Source organism: Zootoca vivipara, chromosome 1, assembly GCF_963506605.1.
Source record: "Zootoca vivipara chromosome 1, rZooViv1.1, whole genome shotgun sequence".
Classification (NCBI taxonomy): domain Eukaryota; kingdom Metazoa; phylum Chordata; class Lepidosauria; order Squamata; family Lacertidae; genus Zootoca; species Zootoca vivipara.
The window spans coordinates 80654583-80668249 of NC_083276.1; the positions used below are offsets into that span (position 1 = coordinate 80654583).

Here is a 13667-nt window from a genome sequence, read left to right on the forward strand (position 1 = left end):
GACATCCTATGCCCTTTTAAAATGTGGGGTTTCTTTTGGGGTGGGGGTTATTTGGTGGTTGTTGCTGTTTTAATTTTGATTATGGATTTTGTGGTTTTATATTTTGATTTTATTTTGTAAACCGCCCTGAGACCTGTGGGTACAAAGTGGTATATAAATTCAACAAATATTATTATTAATTATTTATTATTAATTATTATTATTATCATTATTATTATTAACCAGGTGTGCAACCCCCACTCATAGCTGCCAAGTTCTCCCTTTTTTTAAGGGAAATTCCCTTATGCTGAATAGGCTTCCTCGCGAGAAAAGGGAAAACTTGGCAGCTATGCCCCCACTCCAACATCTGTGGTAATTCCATACCTTAACATTTTAGACTATTAATCAAATTGGGCAATCTACTAAAAATTGCAGTGACAGCACATAGCCCGAGTGATAGATATATTTTCCAAAAAAAGTTAATACATCAATAATATTTCACTTCCTGGATTCTTGGAAGTGATATCTTTGATCGCTTTTCTCTTGGGTTCTTCAGTAAGCCTCTTCCTTGGAAGAAAGTGCAGCACTGGAGGCTGGAGGAGCAGGGTTGTCTTCACCAGGATTCACACCACCTCGAAAGGTGGTGTACTGCATGAAAGTAATGGCCTGAAACACACACAAACATACATTGTTATGATGGTGTCCTTTTTTCCATGCCACCATTATCTAAACCAGGCACCCCCAAACTCGGCCCGCCAGATGTTTTGGGACTACTATTCCCATCATCCCTGACCACTGGTCCTGTTAGCTAGGGATGATGGGAGTTGTAGTCCCAAAACATCTGGAGGGCCAAGTTTGGGGATGCCTGATCTAAACAATTGCTCTAAATTCTTAAATCCCTCTGTAGCTGAACTCTACCAGTGCAGCCGATACCACACTGATAAGGAATAGGGTCATTCAAGCCTTTTACAGACATATCAAATGCTATTGCTGTACATGGGGGATGCATGAATAAGGAAGAGAAGACTTCCTAGGCTGCATTAGACTCGTGGTCCAGAACCATGGTCCTCTACTGTAGATAACAGCTGGCGATGCCAAGAGAGCTGAAAAGGATCCCATTGGGAGCCTGAAGGCATTTCTAAAATCCACGCATCAATATCTCCTCCATATTTTCAATACAATCTGCTTAATTTCTGAGCGAGGCTTTCCAATGCTTACCCTCTCATTGTTACAGCAGACGGCCAGGCACCCAAAATGTGCTGTGAAAACTGCAATGCAGAACTCCAGGGAGGTGAACAGGAAGAGGAGGACTCCGAGACCAGTGCCTATTTGGTAGCTTAACTGCAAAGCAGAGAAGCAGGTGACATGACAACAGCTCTGTGTACCAGAAAATCATCTCAGTGGTTTCAATGCAGCTCATAAGAAAAATTCTGACCTGACAACAGTGAAAAATTCATGTGGAGAAGAGCTGGAGGCAGTGGTGATGACTATTTGGAATCATTTGGGCAAGAGGTCATACTGACTTACATCTGCCTCTTTGGATATAACACAGTAAGACACATGGCTGTGCAGCTGGGACCTTCTTAGCATGTTTGCATTTTGCAGCATCACAAAGCAAATCTCCAGGCATTCAGTGAATAGGATTTAGAAGGCCCTGATACGTGTAGTGCACACATAAGGCTAAAAACCTCATCTGAGCCTTGCCACCTGCATGAAGGCTGCTAATATACGACAGGACACACAAGAACTAGCCAATGTATATTCTGATCGATATAATATCAGGTTGTATGGCAGATGAATCAGAAAAAAGCCCATTTAAGCCACACGTATTAGTTTTGCTATTGACCCTTCTGGGTCGTTGACATTTGCCTCACACTTTCATTTCAAAAGAAGCATCTAAAGAGAATATCTGGGAGCTACTGTGTCAAAAGGGACCCAGGTGGCGCTGTGGGTTAAACCACAGAGCCTAGGGCTTGCTGATCAGAAGGTCGGCAGTTCGAATCCCTGCGACGGGGTGAGCTCCCGTTGCTCCGTCCCAGCTCCTGCCAACCTAGCAGTTCGAAAGCACGTCAAAATGCAAGTAGATAAATAGGAAGCGCTACAGCGGGAAGGTAAATGGCGTTTCCGTGTGCTGCTCTGGTTCGCCAGAAGTGGCTTTGTCATGCTGGCCACATGACCTGGAAGCTATACGCCGGCTCCCTTGGCCAATAATGTGAGATGAGCGTGCAACCCCAGAGTCGGTCACGACTGGACCTAATGGTCAGGGGTCCCTTTACCTTTAAACCTTTACTGTGTCAAAAAACAAAGACGCTATCAGCACTATACATTTAAAGCACTATCATCCTACTTTAAACCATCACAACTTACCCAAAGAATCCCAGGAAGTTTTTTTAAGGGTGCCGAGAGTTGTTTGTCTTCCCAAAGAGCTACAATTCCCAGAATTCCCAGAGGCTGGTCTCTTGGAAGTGGGAACTGCTTGCAGTGCAAGCAAAGCTCAAGGTGGGTCTGGGTTTCTTTATCTTTCTTCAGATTTTGCCCACAATGTCAACATTTTTTGGAACTTGTTCACTTACCTTATGAGAATTGTCCTGATTAGGATAATTACGTTTTGTCTGAACAGCATTTAGACACAGCTCCATCAAATAGAGCACGATGCCAATTAATGCCATTATAGAACTGGTGATGTTCATTCCCACACAGCATTTCACCTGAAAGATACAATGAATCAGGCTACCAAAAAACAGAGGTCCAGCTTCAAAGGCAAATAGTCTAATGAAGAGAGTCATACCCAAACAATGTGAAGCGAAATGCCTGTTTTGCAAGAGGCCTGAGTTCAAGCTTCTTCTTCTTTTAATAAACTTTATTACATTATACAACATTTATCACAATGTAAAATAGACGTCACAATAAAGTTGATTATAACAAATATTACAACTGTTACAATTATCTAGTTTCAACTCTCTGAAAGAAAGATTACTTCCCCCTCCCCCCTTCCCCCCCTCCAAGAGGCCTGAGTTCAAGCTATACAGTACTGAGGTTTTTCATCAGAGGAAATAGAAAGCTAAAGACCAGCCTAAAGACCAGTGTGAAGGATCTGTCAACCACACAAAACTGTGCAGGCTTCCTATTATTTGTACTGATGTTTGGAATGAACTAGTTCAGTCGAATGAAGTTCACAGAATTAGTTCAAAAATCTCTAAACTTCACCTGAAAGTAGTTCCCATAATTGCTAGGTGAACAGAACATGAACTAAGTTCAAACTGGAGGTGCAAGGGAAGGAAGCCAGCCCCTGGGCACACATGGAGTGTAATATAACTGTGGACTCAGCTATACTGGCAAAGAAAAAAAAGAGAAAAAAAATGCTTTATATGTGTTGTTTGTGCATTCTAACACTAGATGGGGCTGTGGAGTCCCGCTTTTGCTAACCTGATTTCTCATACAAAATTTGCAACGCATTTAACTGAAACGCTTCTTTGATGTGCCTAGATCCAGTCTGAGTCTATGAAACTGGATTTGATGTGCCTGGATAGCTCAGTTAGTTAGAGATCATGGTGCTGATAACACCAAGGTTGCAGGTTCAATCCCTGTATGGGTCAGCTGCATATTCATACACTGTAGGAGGTTGAACTAGATGGTTCAACTGCTCGTGCTGTCTGCATAGTTCTCAGGTATGAGAACTTGCAAAGCGATGTCTGCAAAAGTGTTTGAGAAAACCCTCAAACAGCAGTACTTCAAGGACTGAGGTCTGTGTGTGTACCTAGGCAAGCAAGGAGGGCATGTGTTCTACATAACAAATTGCCACTTCCTGCTGCCCTCTACTGTGTAGCCAGCAAGCAACGGTTGACATTCTTAGCCTCTGTAAACTCTACCAGACTTTTATGCTCCCCAGCAACATAATGCCCCCCCCCCGGTGATTACCAACTGATTTACTTTACTTCTGTTGGATGCATTTAGGATTTAGAACCCCACATATCTGGAAGCAAGTCCAGTTGAATTCAGTAGGGCTTACTTCTAAGTAGATGTGGTTGGGTTTGCACTGCAATCCACATTGATGAATGGAAAAAGCATGCTGAGGGTGCATAAGGGCGCTTTTAAAAAGTTGGGTAACCAAAAGCAGGAGAGAAGTGACAGAGAAGCTATCCCTCAATGGTCCGCCACCTTTTCTGGGATTTCCTAGGGAGCTGCAGTACCGAACGGCAGTGCACTAAAGATCAAGCCACAGACTCTTCTTCCTAAGAGCTGCTCTAGTATGCAGGCAGCAAGGGCCCTGGGCCCTGGAACAAGATCCCCACTTTGAATCTCATGGTAGCACCTTCCAGCCAGGGTTGGGATCAAGAGGTGTTACTTGAAGGAGCTTTGGCTACCCTCTGTTCTAGGTTGGCTGCGGATCTTGAGCACCTGTCTTACAGGCTGCTTTGATTTACGATAGTGTATGAAGACAGTTACTATAGTGCCCCTCCAGAGATACTTTCAATTGCACATTCGTTATTATTTGTTCTCATGATGCTGTTGGGACAGTCACATGGGATCCTGCTTTCACATGTTTGCACTTGCAAACGTTTTGAGGAAGTCAGACTGTATTGTAATAATAATAAAATTCCTTCAGTAGCACCTTAAAGACCAACTAAGTTTATATTTTGGTATGAGCTTTCGTGTGCATGCACACTTCTTCAGATACACAGAAGTGTGCATGCACACGAAAGCTCATACCAAAATATAAACTTAGTTGGTCTTTAAGGTGCTACTGAAGGAATTTTCTTATTTTGCTTCGACTCAGACCAACACGGCTACCTACCTGTAACTTGTAATAATAATAATAATAATAATAATAATAATAATAATAATAATAATATTTATTTGTACCCCACCCATCTGGCTGGGTTTCCCCAGACACTCTGGGCGGCTTCCAACAAAGATTAAAAATACATTAAAATATCACACATTAAAAACTTCCCTGAACAGCGCTGCCTTCAGATGTCTTCTAAATGTCAGGTAGTTATTTATCTCTTTGACATCTGATGAGACTTCCTGCTGACATCCTACAACTTTTTATACTGCAAGTGTTCTGGTTTACTTTTGTCCTGCTTTTGCTATGCTATAGCCATTCAGGCAGCAATAGTGTAATAGCATGGGGAAGCACCACACAACAAACTAATGCAGAATAAACCCACCACTAATGTGCTATTATTGTGGCAATGCTGCAGAACCACCTGCAATAAAACATCAGTCTGCAGGGGCCCATATACCCAGACATGTAACAAGAAGGCTAAGTTATTTGTTTGTTTATCCAGCAATGCAAACGAGGAGGGAATGGTGTGTATCTCACCATGCTTGTATTAAGATATTTCTCAACTGACACAGCCAGGGATCCAGAAATAATGAACTATTCAGGAGAAGAAAAAGAAAAGATCATATGGGTTGTTCCCTAAAAAATGACATAACATTTTCCTTAGTCCCAACATGTCAGTACTTTGGGATTGATGTCAGATAACAGCATTATTTTCTTCTTTTACCAAAGAACAGTCAACTATTGGCTTTCTGAATATCACTCCAACATAAATGCATTGAAAACTGACAAGGAAATTTGTTTGTTTGTTTTAATTAAAATGTTTTTGAACATGTGAATATAAGATCCCCCCTTCCTGTTGAACCATGTGTGCCAGTCCATTGCAGTCCTATGAGCACCACTGCTGCAAAGGCTTTGCCCAAGTTTTCCTGGATGGGGCAGGATGACTTAACTGTCTCAACCAAAAGCATTGCTTTTGGTAAACAAATGGAACTAAAAAACTTTCTACATTTCTTGGGGAAGCCCTTCTGGGATAGTACAACTTGGTTTCAATCTGCACTATATATTTAAAGATGTGTTATAGTCACTTTAAATAGTCATGTCCCTCCCTCCCTCAAAGAATCTGAGAACTGCAGCTTGTCAAGGGAGCTGGGAGTTAAGGGTGCGGTGCACAGAGCTACAATTCTCCGAGTGGTTTAACAATCAGTTCCTCTTCCCATGGAACAGTGGGAACTATAGGTCTGTGAAGGGAATAGGGGTCTCGGAGCCGGCCTTAGCAAAGCATTTATGCTTGCCAGACAGAACAACCCCTCCTCTCTTGCTCCAACTGCACTGTTCAGGGGGTTATTGTCACCTTTCTGAGCAAATTTGGGGAGGGTGGGGGCATAGGAGGTGAAGAGCGGAGGAAGTCTCATTATGCCAGTAGGAATCCTGACACTGGCTTCCACTAGTGCAACAACTTAGTTGACTCCAGCCTACAGACTTCACTTCTACATAAAAGAGTAAATGCTTTGGGGGACACCACTGGGGTGGAGGTAAGGAGGTTTCCTGCATGAGCACATTTCCTTCAGCTATGTCTATTCCATTTCACAGAAGTGTGTCTGTGTGTGTGTGTGTGTGTGTGTGTGTGTGTGTGTGAGAGAGAGAGAGAGAGAGAGAGAGAGAGAGAGAGAGAGAGAGAGATTATGACTTGTCTACTAGCTACTAGCTATAGGGATGTGGGTGGCGCTGTGGGTTAAACCACAGAGCCTAGGGCTTGCTGATCAGAAGGTCAGCAGTTCAAATCGCCGCGATGGGGTGAGCTCCCGTTGCTCGGTCCCAGCTCCTGCCAACCTAGCAGTTCGAAAGCACGTCAAAGTGCAAGTAGATAAATAGGCACCGCTCCTGCAGGAAGGTAAACAGCGTTTCCGTGTGCTGCTCTGGTTCACCAGAAGTGGCTTTGTCATGCTGGCCACATGACCTGGAAGCTGTACGCCGGCTCCCTCGGCCAATAATGCGAGATGAGCGCCGCAACCCAAGAGTCAGTCACGACTGGACCTAATGGTCAGGGGTCCCTTTACCTTTACTAGCTATTAGTTCTCAATACAAAGGAAGTCAGCAATTGAATAGGAACATAATGGAGACTTCCCCTCCAAGACAAAATCTGTGTACATACATCATACACTTAAAACACACACACACACCCCGGCCAATAAAAATGGGAAATGTAGTTTATCCTGTACGGAGCTACAATTCCTAGCACCCTTAAACTACACTTTAGGATGGTTGAGCGTGTGTGGAGGATGTGCTTTAAATGTGCATTAAATGAATGCTATGTATGCAGCCCTAAATTTTATGACCACAGACAATGAAATAGATTGGTCCTCAAAGACAAATAACCAACTACTTACAAAAAGTCCAGCCCAGAATGGATAACCTCCAAAAGCAGCAAAAATCATATACTGGTAGTAACTTATAAGAACAAGGGAGACAGCCCCAAAGCCAATGTGTACCAATCCAATCATGATCTGGATAACCTGGGAGAGAAAATTACACAAACAAGATCAAACAGTTTCCTGAGCCCCGATAAGAGGGAAGAAGAAGAAAAAAAACCTGAATAATGACTTCAAACTGCCCCCACAGAAAAATAGTAAAGAGCATCTCAGGTCCCTAGATTGTGTGAGGAATATCCTCCTCTAAGTCCTTGTAATGGTGTCTGATAATTTGAACCTTTCCTATGTTTTATTCCTGTAGCTCGTGGCATCAATGAATGTGGCATAATTTGATATAAAGAGACCCCCCACCATGGAACTACCTTTGACCCTGGTACTTGTCGTTCCCTTAAACGTGCCCTGGAAGGTATGAGTAGATATCCTGACCTTGTAACACTTAATGTAAATATCAGCACACAAATTCTGTGTCTTGCTTTTTCTTTTCTTCATAGTATGGATACCATGGCAAATTGTCATAGGGTGATGACTTTTTCGTTTTTCCCCCTCAAAAATTATTTTCTGTAGCACAAATGGATGAACGTTTGCCTACTAATGACTAAAATGAGGTATATTCCACTGAAATATTTAAAAAGGTTACGCACAAACCGTTTTTAATTTTTTTGTATGCCGTTTTACCATTTCATAAAATTGTATTAACAATTCTATATATATTTCGTATCAAATTTGGACACAACACCACATTCCACAATGGGGAGTGTTCTTAGCAACATAGGGTATACAAATGTCACACCTGCGCAAGGTAAAAGCCCCCTTTTGGGACCTCAAAACTCAGCCAGCAGACCCTGCCAGGCATGCTGGAAAAAGAACCTACAGGAGAGGTAGCAAAACATCGTCCTCTAGCGGCGTCTATACTGTTACTGCAACTAAAAAAAAACTTCCTTGTGTGTTTGATGACCCTATATAAAAAAAACCTCCTTGTGTGTTTGATGACCCACATACATATGTGACTCTAAAGCTTGGGTTCAGTTTTATATCTGCTTACAGTGACTTCAAAAATGGTCAAAAAACTGATAAATAAAAATTTTAAAATCATTTTGTGCATGAGGTGTTTTTTTAATCAAATCTCTTTGAAAGTAAGATTTTATCTAATCTTTAATGAAAGCTCATCAAATTATGATACAGGGAAATGAGGTTGTAAAAAAGTCATCACCCTAATGCCCACTCTTGAGGTTTTGGAGATAGTTAGGGATCCTATTTGCTCTCAAGATCAAGATGCATATGCTGTGTGATTTGCTGCCCACTTATTGTGCAACTTTGCTGTCTGAAAGCAGCACCCATATACTCTGTCACATTAATTTAAATTAATAAACCAATCTTTGTTTATTTCCTGGTGTATGAACTTCTTTATGGTGCATAAGGTTAAGGGTAAACACATTTATAGCAGAAAAACATTTCATCCCAGCAAAAGTTCCTAAACCTCTTGGGGAATACATATGAGTGCTGGACACAAATATGGGTTCAAATACACCCCACATAACACCCTGTTTTTCCACTGGCTGACATTATTTATATTCTTCTCCTTTAAAGCCAAAGAGTCGTGTCATCACTTTGTGAATTAAGGCTTGTGGTTGCCAGAGCAGGCTATTGAAACTGCCTCTTGTCATGTCCCTAACAGCTCCACAATTCTGAAACAAATGGGTTCACTAATTGTGGCACCAGAAATGTGATTTATTTAATCGAATGCTCTGGTCAGTTGATATACATTGATGCCACCACCTGCCCTGTTAAGACTCATATTTTAGAACACTGATCCCGCATTAGAGGCAAAATCAGAGAACACTGGTTGAACACTTTATTGAACAAAACCACCCTTGCGATGTCTTTCACTTTTTTGTTGTAAAGCACATATCTTCAACTCACTCCACTGGAGTTCATGTGTCCAGATTACTTTCCCAGATGGAGTCCAAGTATATGAACTCAATACACTAGTTCCACATGGATTAAATTCAACATTAGAATTTGCAGGATTCATGTAATTACATGCAGCTGTGTTTGTGGGCTTTCGGCCGCTATGTTTTTAAATTTGTGGGCCCTACCCATGTTTCCTGAGGAGGTTTAACCAACTGAAGGATATTGTGCTCTTTCTATGCTCCTTCCAATGGAAGCATGCAGATGGGGACAGGTAAGTTTCTATAGATATTTTTTGTATTAGTGGGACTGGGGGTATTAACTATGTATGTGTGAATAGACTACTTATTATCTCACCTTTATTCTTGTAGATATACCCCTGCTTTAAGTCGTTTACATACTGTCTTCTCCTCTGATTTGGAGAGGAGTATTGTCTTCTTGTAAACTGAACACTTTGCATTGCCATTTGCCAGTCATCAGTAATACTTAACTAAGTCACCCACCCAACCAGCCCAAGCTAACACATCTAACACATCCACATTGGGTAAGAGAATAATTTAGACCATCCTTTGCATTACCCTCTTAGAATCATAGAGTTGGAAGAGACCACAAGGGCCATCCAGTCCAACCCCCTGCCAAGCAGGAAACACCATCAAAGCATTCTTGACATATGCCTGTCAAGCCTCTGCTTAAAGACCTCCAAAGAAGGAGATTCCACCACACTCCTTGGCAGCAAATTCCACTGTCGAACAGCTCTTACTGTCAGGAAGTTCTTCCTAATGTTTAGGTGGAATCTTCTTTCTTGTAGCTTGAATCCATTGCTCCATGTCCGCTTCTCTGGAGCAGCAGAAAACAACCTTTCTCCCTCCTCTATATGGCATCCTTTAATATGTTTGAACATGGCTATCATATCACCCCTTAACCTTCTCTTCTCCAGGCTAAACATGCCCAGCTCCCTAAGCCGTTCCTCATAAGGCATTGTTTCCAGGCCTTTGACTATTTTGGATGCCCTCCTCTGAACATGTTCCAGCTTGTCAGTATCCTTCTTTAACTGTGGTGCCCAGAACTGGACACAGTACTCCAGGTGAGGTCTGACCAGAGCAGAATACAGTGGTACTATTTGAACCTGTTGATAAGATTAGTCTTTTCTGCACTGACATCACTCTTGCAGGGAAACCACTGAACATAAGCCTGAACATGAACAAATCTCAATTTCACTTACCCCCAGAGTTTTGGTCTCTACATAGCGGAGTTTCTCCATGGCTCCCACCTGCCCGTTCTGCTGAGGCTGGTTATCAGGGCCTCCGAGCTGCTGACCTCCATAGAGAACTGTCTCTGGTAGTTGGAGAACAGTATTTGGGGCCCCCTGGCCTGCCTGGTTTATGTTGTCACAATTTGGGGGAAGGAACACTATGGTTCTGTTAGCCATTGCTGCTGGATCTGTTGCCTTCGCTGAGATGTCTGTAAAAACAGCCCTTATCAACCAATAAATGAGCTGAGGCTGTAAAATGGAGGGGTGGAAATGGAAGTAAAAGGAGGATGTGAACAACCAGGTGTTAAAGAGGACAGAGTGTGAAAGAAGGAAGACAAAGAACTTGGAGGAAGCATGAAGGACTGAATGGTCTGAGGAAGAGGAAATAGTAATGTTCCTGTGGCTGCTACTCTACCATCTTACCTCCCTGGTTACAGGTAGGTAGCCGTGTTGGTCTGGATCGAAGTAAAATAAAAAAATTCCTTCAGTAGCACCTTAAAGACCAACTAAGTTTTTATTTTGGTATGAGCTTTCGTGTGCATGCACACTTCTTCAGATACCTCCCTGTTTTGTTTAATTTCATTGTACACAGGTTGTACATTGACAATAAAGGTATTATTATTACAGACAGCCAGAGGTGTCAAGTTGTGCCCAACATTGGAAGGTAAGAGAGAGGAGGATGTAGGTGATGGGCAGGGGAGTAAGGGCTCAGCCTCTTCCGCCCCCTCAAGGTTGGGGTTACCCAGCCCCAGCCCAAAGACTTTTTTGGGGGGGGAGAGCTTGTGCCTTTGCATTCAACACTCCCACCCCCAGTTCTCCTTTCCCACCAGGTCTGCTGTTGAGCCAGGAAGACTCATTGAAAGAGAATCACCCAGAACGGAAGCTATAATTGCTTAGAAACTTGAACCCCTACTCAAGTAAGCACAACTGTTGTGGATGCATTCACTTGAGAGTAGCCCTTTGTCCTGGTGCCAGAGGAACTACCGTAGTAGGGATGCCACCTGAGACAGAATCGTAAGGTGCATCACAATATTTTTCTCTGCCTATATAGGCCGTTCCCATTTTGGTTGGCCAATACCTCCCCAAACTGAGATTCTGGAGAGTGATCACACTTGCCCAGTGGATGAATTCTCAGATAAAAGACTCAACCCTTCTACATGCTCTGCTTTGGTTGAACTAGTAACTTCTGTTCCCTAGAGGGGTCCTGGCTGTTCAGTAGTAAGGAGAAAGACCTCTGCATGTTATCACAAACACCCTGTTAATCCTTCAAGCTTTTCAGAGCTGAGCCCTGAATCAAATCAAGCCCATGCCCCCAAATTCATTTAACTCAGTCAAACTGTACTCACGCAACACTTCTTGATGAGCTTCTTCTCAGCCTGCCAGGGTGAATGTGATGCTGAGAGTAAAAGGGAAGTGGGGTGGTATTTATTCAATTTCAGGCAGAACCTATTCAAGATGTGGTCACATCATCTACCAGCACAAACCACACTGGAAGCATTGCAGCCATCCATTGCTAACCAAGTTATTGTAAGCGAAGTCATAACTGTTAATATCTTCAAAATAAGTTTCCAATTTTTCTTCCTCCCTGCAGAAGAATTGTTAGCACAATTTTCTTCAACTGTCACTTTACATGCTTCATTGAAGGCTTCAGGTGTAAATATGTGTAAAATAAACCATATTTCTTAAAGACACTCATCTCCGCTGTGCCTCATGCCAAAGGAACACAAGCTCTAAAGTGCCAAGACTTCTGGAATCTCTTTTAACAATATAGTTCATGCAATATCTTGCAAAAGTAGATAATCAGGAACCTTGTTATTTTTTCTACTTCTTTCTTTTCCCTTTGTTGGAATTGTATAATTTCAAACGTTATTTACTGTCTCTGTTATGACAGTACTGTATGCTATTGTGCATTTTTATTGGTTATTTTCTTATCTTGTAATAATTGAGAGTAGGGCGGGTGGAAGTGAGATAATCCTCACCCATTAGTTGATATGTTGAATTGAATTTTCCGCACACTCAGACAGGAGCAGGCAGCTTCTGTTCTATAGAAGATAGGTAAAGGTAAAGGGACCCCTGACCATTAGGTCCAGTCGTGACCGACTCTGGGGTTGCGCGCTCATCTCGCATTATTGGCCGAGGGAGCTGGCGTATAGCTTCCAGGTCATGTGGCCAGCATGACAAATCCGCTTCTGGCAAACCAGAGCAGCACATGGAAATGCCGTTTACCTTCCCGCTGTAGCGGTTCCTATTTATCTACTTGCATTTTGATGTGCTTTCGAACTGCTAGGTTGGCAGGAGCTGGGACCAAGCAACGGGAGCTCACCCCGTCACAGGGATTCGAACCACTGACCTTCTGATCAGCAAGCCCCAGGCTCAGTGGTTTAACCCACAGCGCCACCTGGGTCCCATTCTATAGAAGATAGAGGCTTCTAAATGTGGTCAAAACCCCCTGTTATTCAAACCTTGCAGAGCTGTGCCCTAGATGAAAATTAATTTGACTTCTTCTGAAAGCACTGATGTTACATTTCTTGGTGTGTTTGTTCTCAGCCTCCAAGCATATGTACAATCTCACCAAGAAATAATAAGAAGTGAAAGCAGTGCTTCAGGTGGTACTAAAGTGGAAGCAGGATGGCTTTAAAAAATATGTGCAGGAACCACAATTACCACACCAGACATTTTCTAGAAAATGTCCTACAGGAAAAACACTAGAAACTTAAGAGTAGGCTGAGCCAGCTGAAGGCTTAAGACTGCAAGCACGTTATTTAAATATCATAAATGTGTTGCTGGCAACAGGGTTCCCCTCCCCAAAGAGTAAATCTGGATTAGATGGGTTAAAAATACAGGCTAACCGATGGTGTCATGTGAGTGCTGTGAAAAGCTTGCAGAAGGGGCTCTGATCTCACCATAAGCACCCATCTAGAAGCACCCTTAGACTGAAGGGTGGGGTTGGGGAACCAAGTACACCTTAACAAAAATTGCCATATACTAGTTCCCCAAATCTGGGCGGACTAATTTGCATGACTTGCAAATTTGCTAATTATACAAATCATGTGTTGGGCTAGGGAATGTTTAAACAGCCACTCTTAGCTCCCAAATTCCAACGCCAAACCATTTCTTGGAACGGATGGTTCAGTTTTCTTTGACACTTTTGGATGCAACGTGTATTTGAACTGTGGTTCGGGGGGCTTGGCCCCTGATGTGTGCCTGCCAGGTGCTCTGATTCGCCAGCCTCCCAGGGCAGTGAGTCTTTGAAAACTAAGAGCCTCAGTGTGTCTCTTGGGATGTCAAGTACCCTTTCGTCCCCAATCTG

The 13667-nt window shown here is 42.8% G+C and overlaps 1 protein-coding gene across 1 annotated transcript; it reads right to left on the reverse strand.

Annotated features, from left to right (window-relative positions):
• Positions 1-229: 229 nt before the first annotated feature.
• LOC118079560 (membrane-spanning 4-domains subfamily A member 12-like) lies at positions 230-11690 on the reverse strand. The gene is made up of 6 exons (XM_060277157.1): positions 10328-11690; positions 7156-7281; positions 5306-5362; positions 2553-2687; positions 1198-1320; positions 230-645 (listed from the first exon to the last, which is right to left on the reverse strand). Exons 1-6 carry the CDS (start codon positions 10532-10534, stop codon positions 532-534), a joined length of 762 nt encoding a protein of 253 aa, XP_060133140.1. The 5' UTR covers positions 10535-11690; the 3' UTR covers positions 230-531.
• Positions 11691-13667: the final 1977 nt, after the last annotated feature.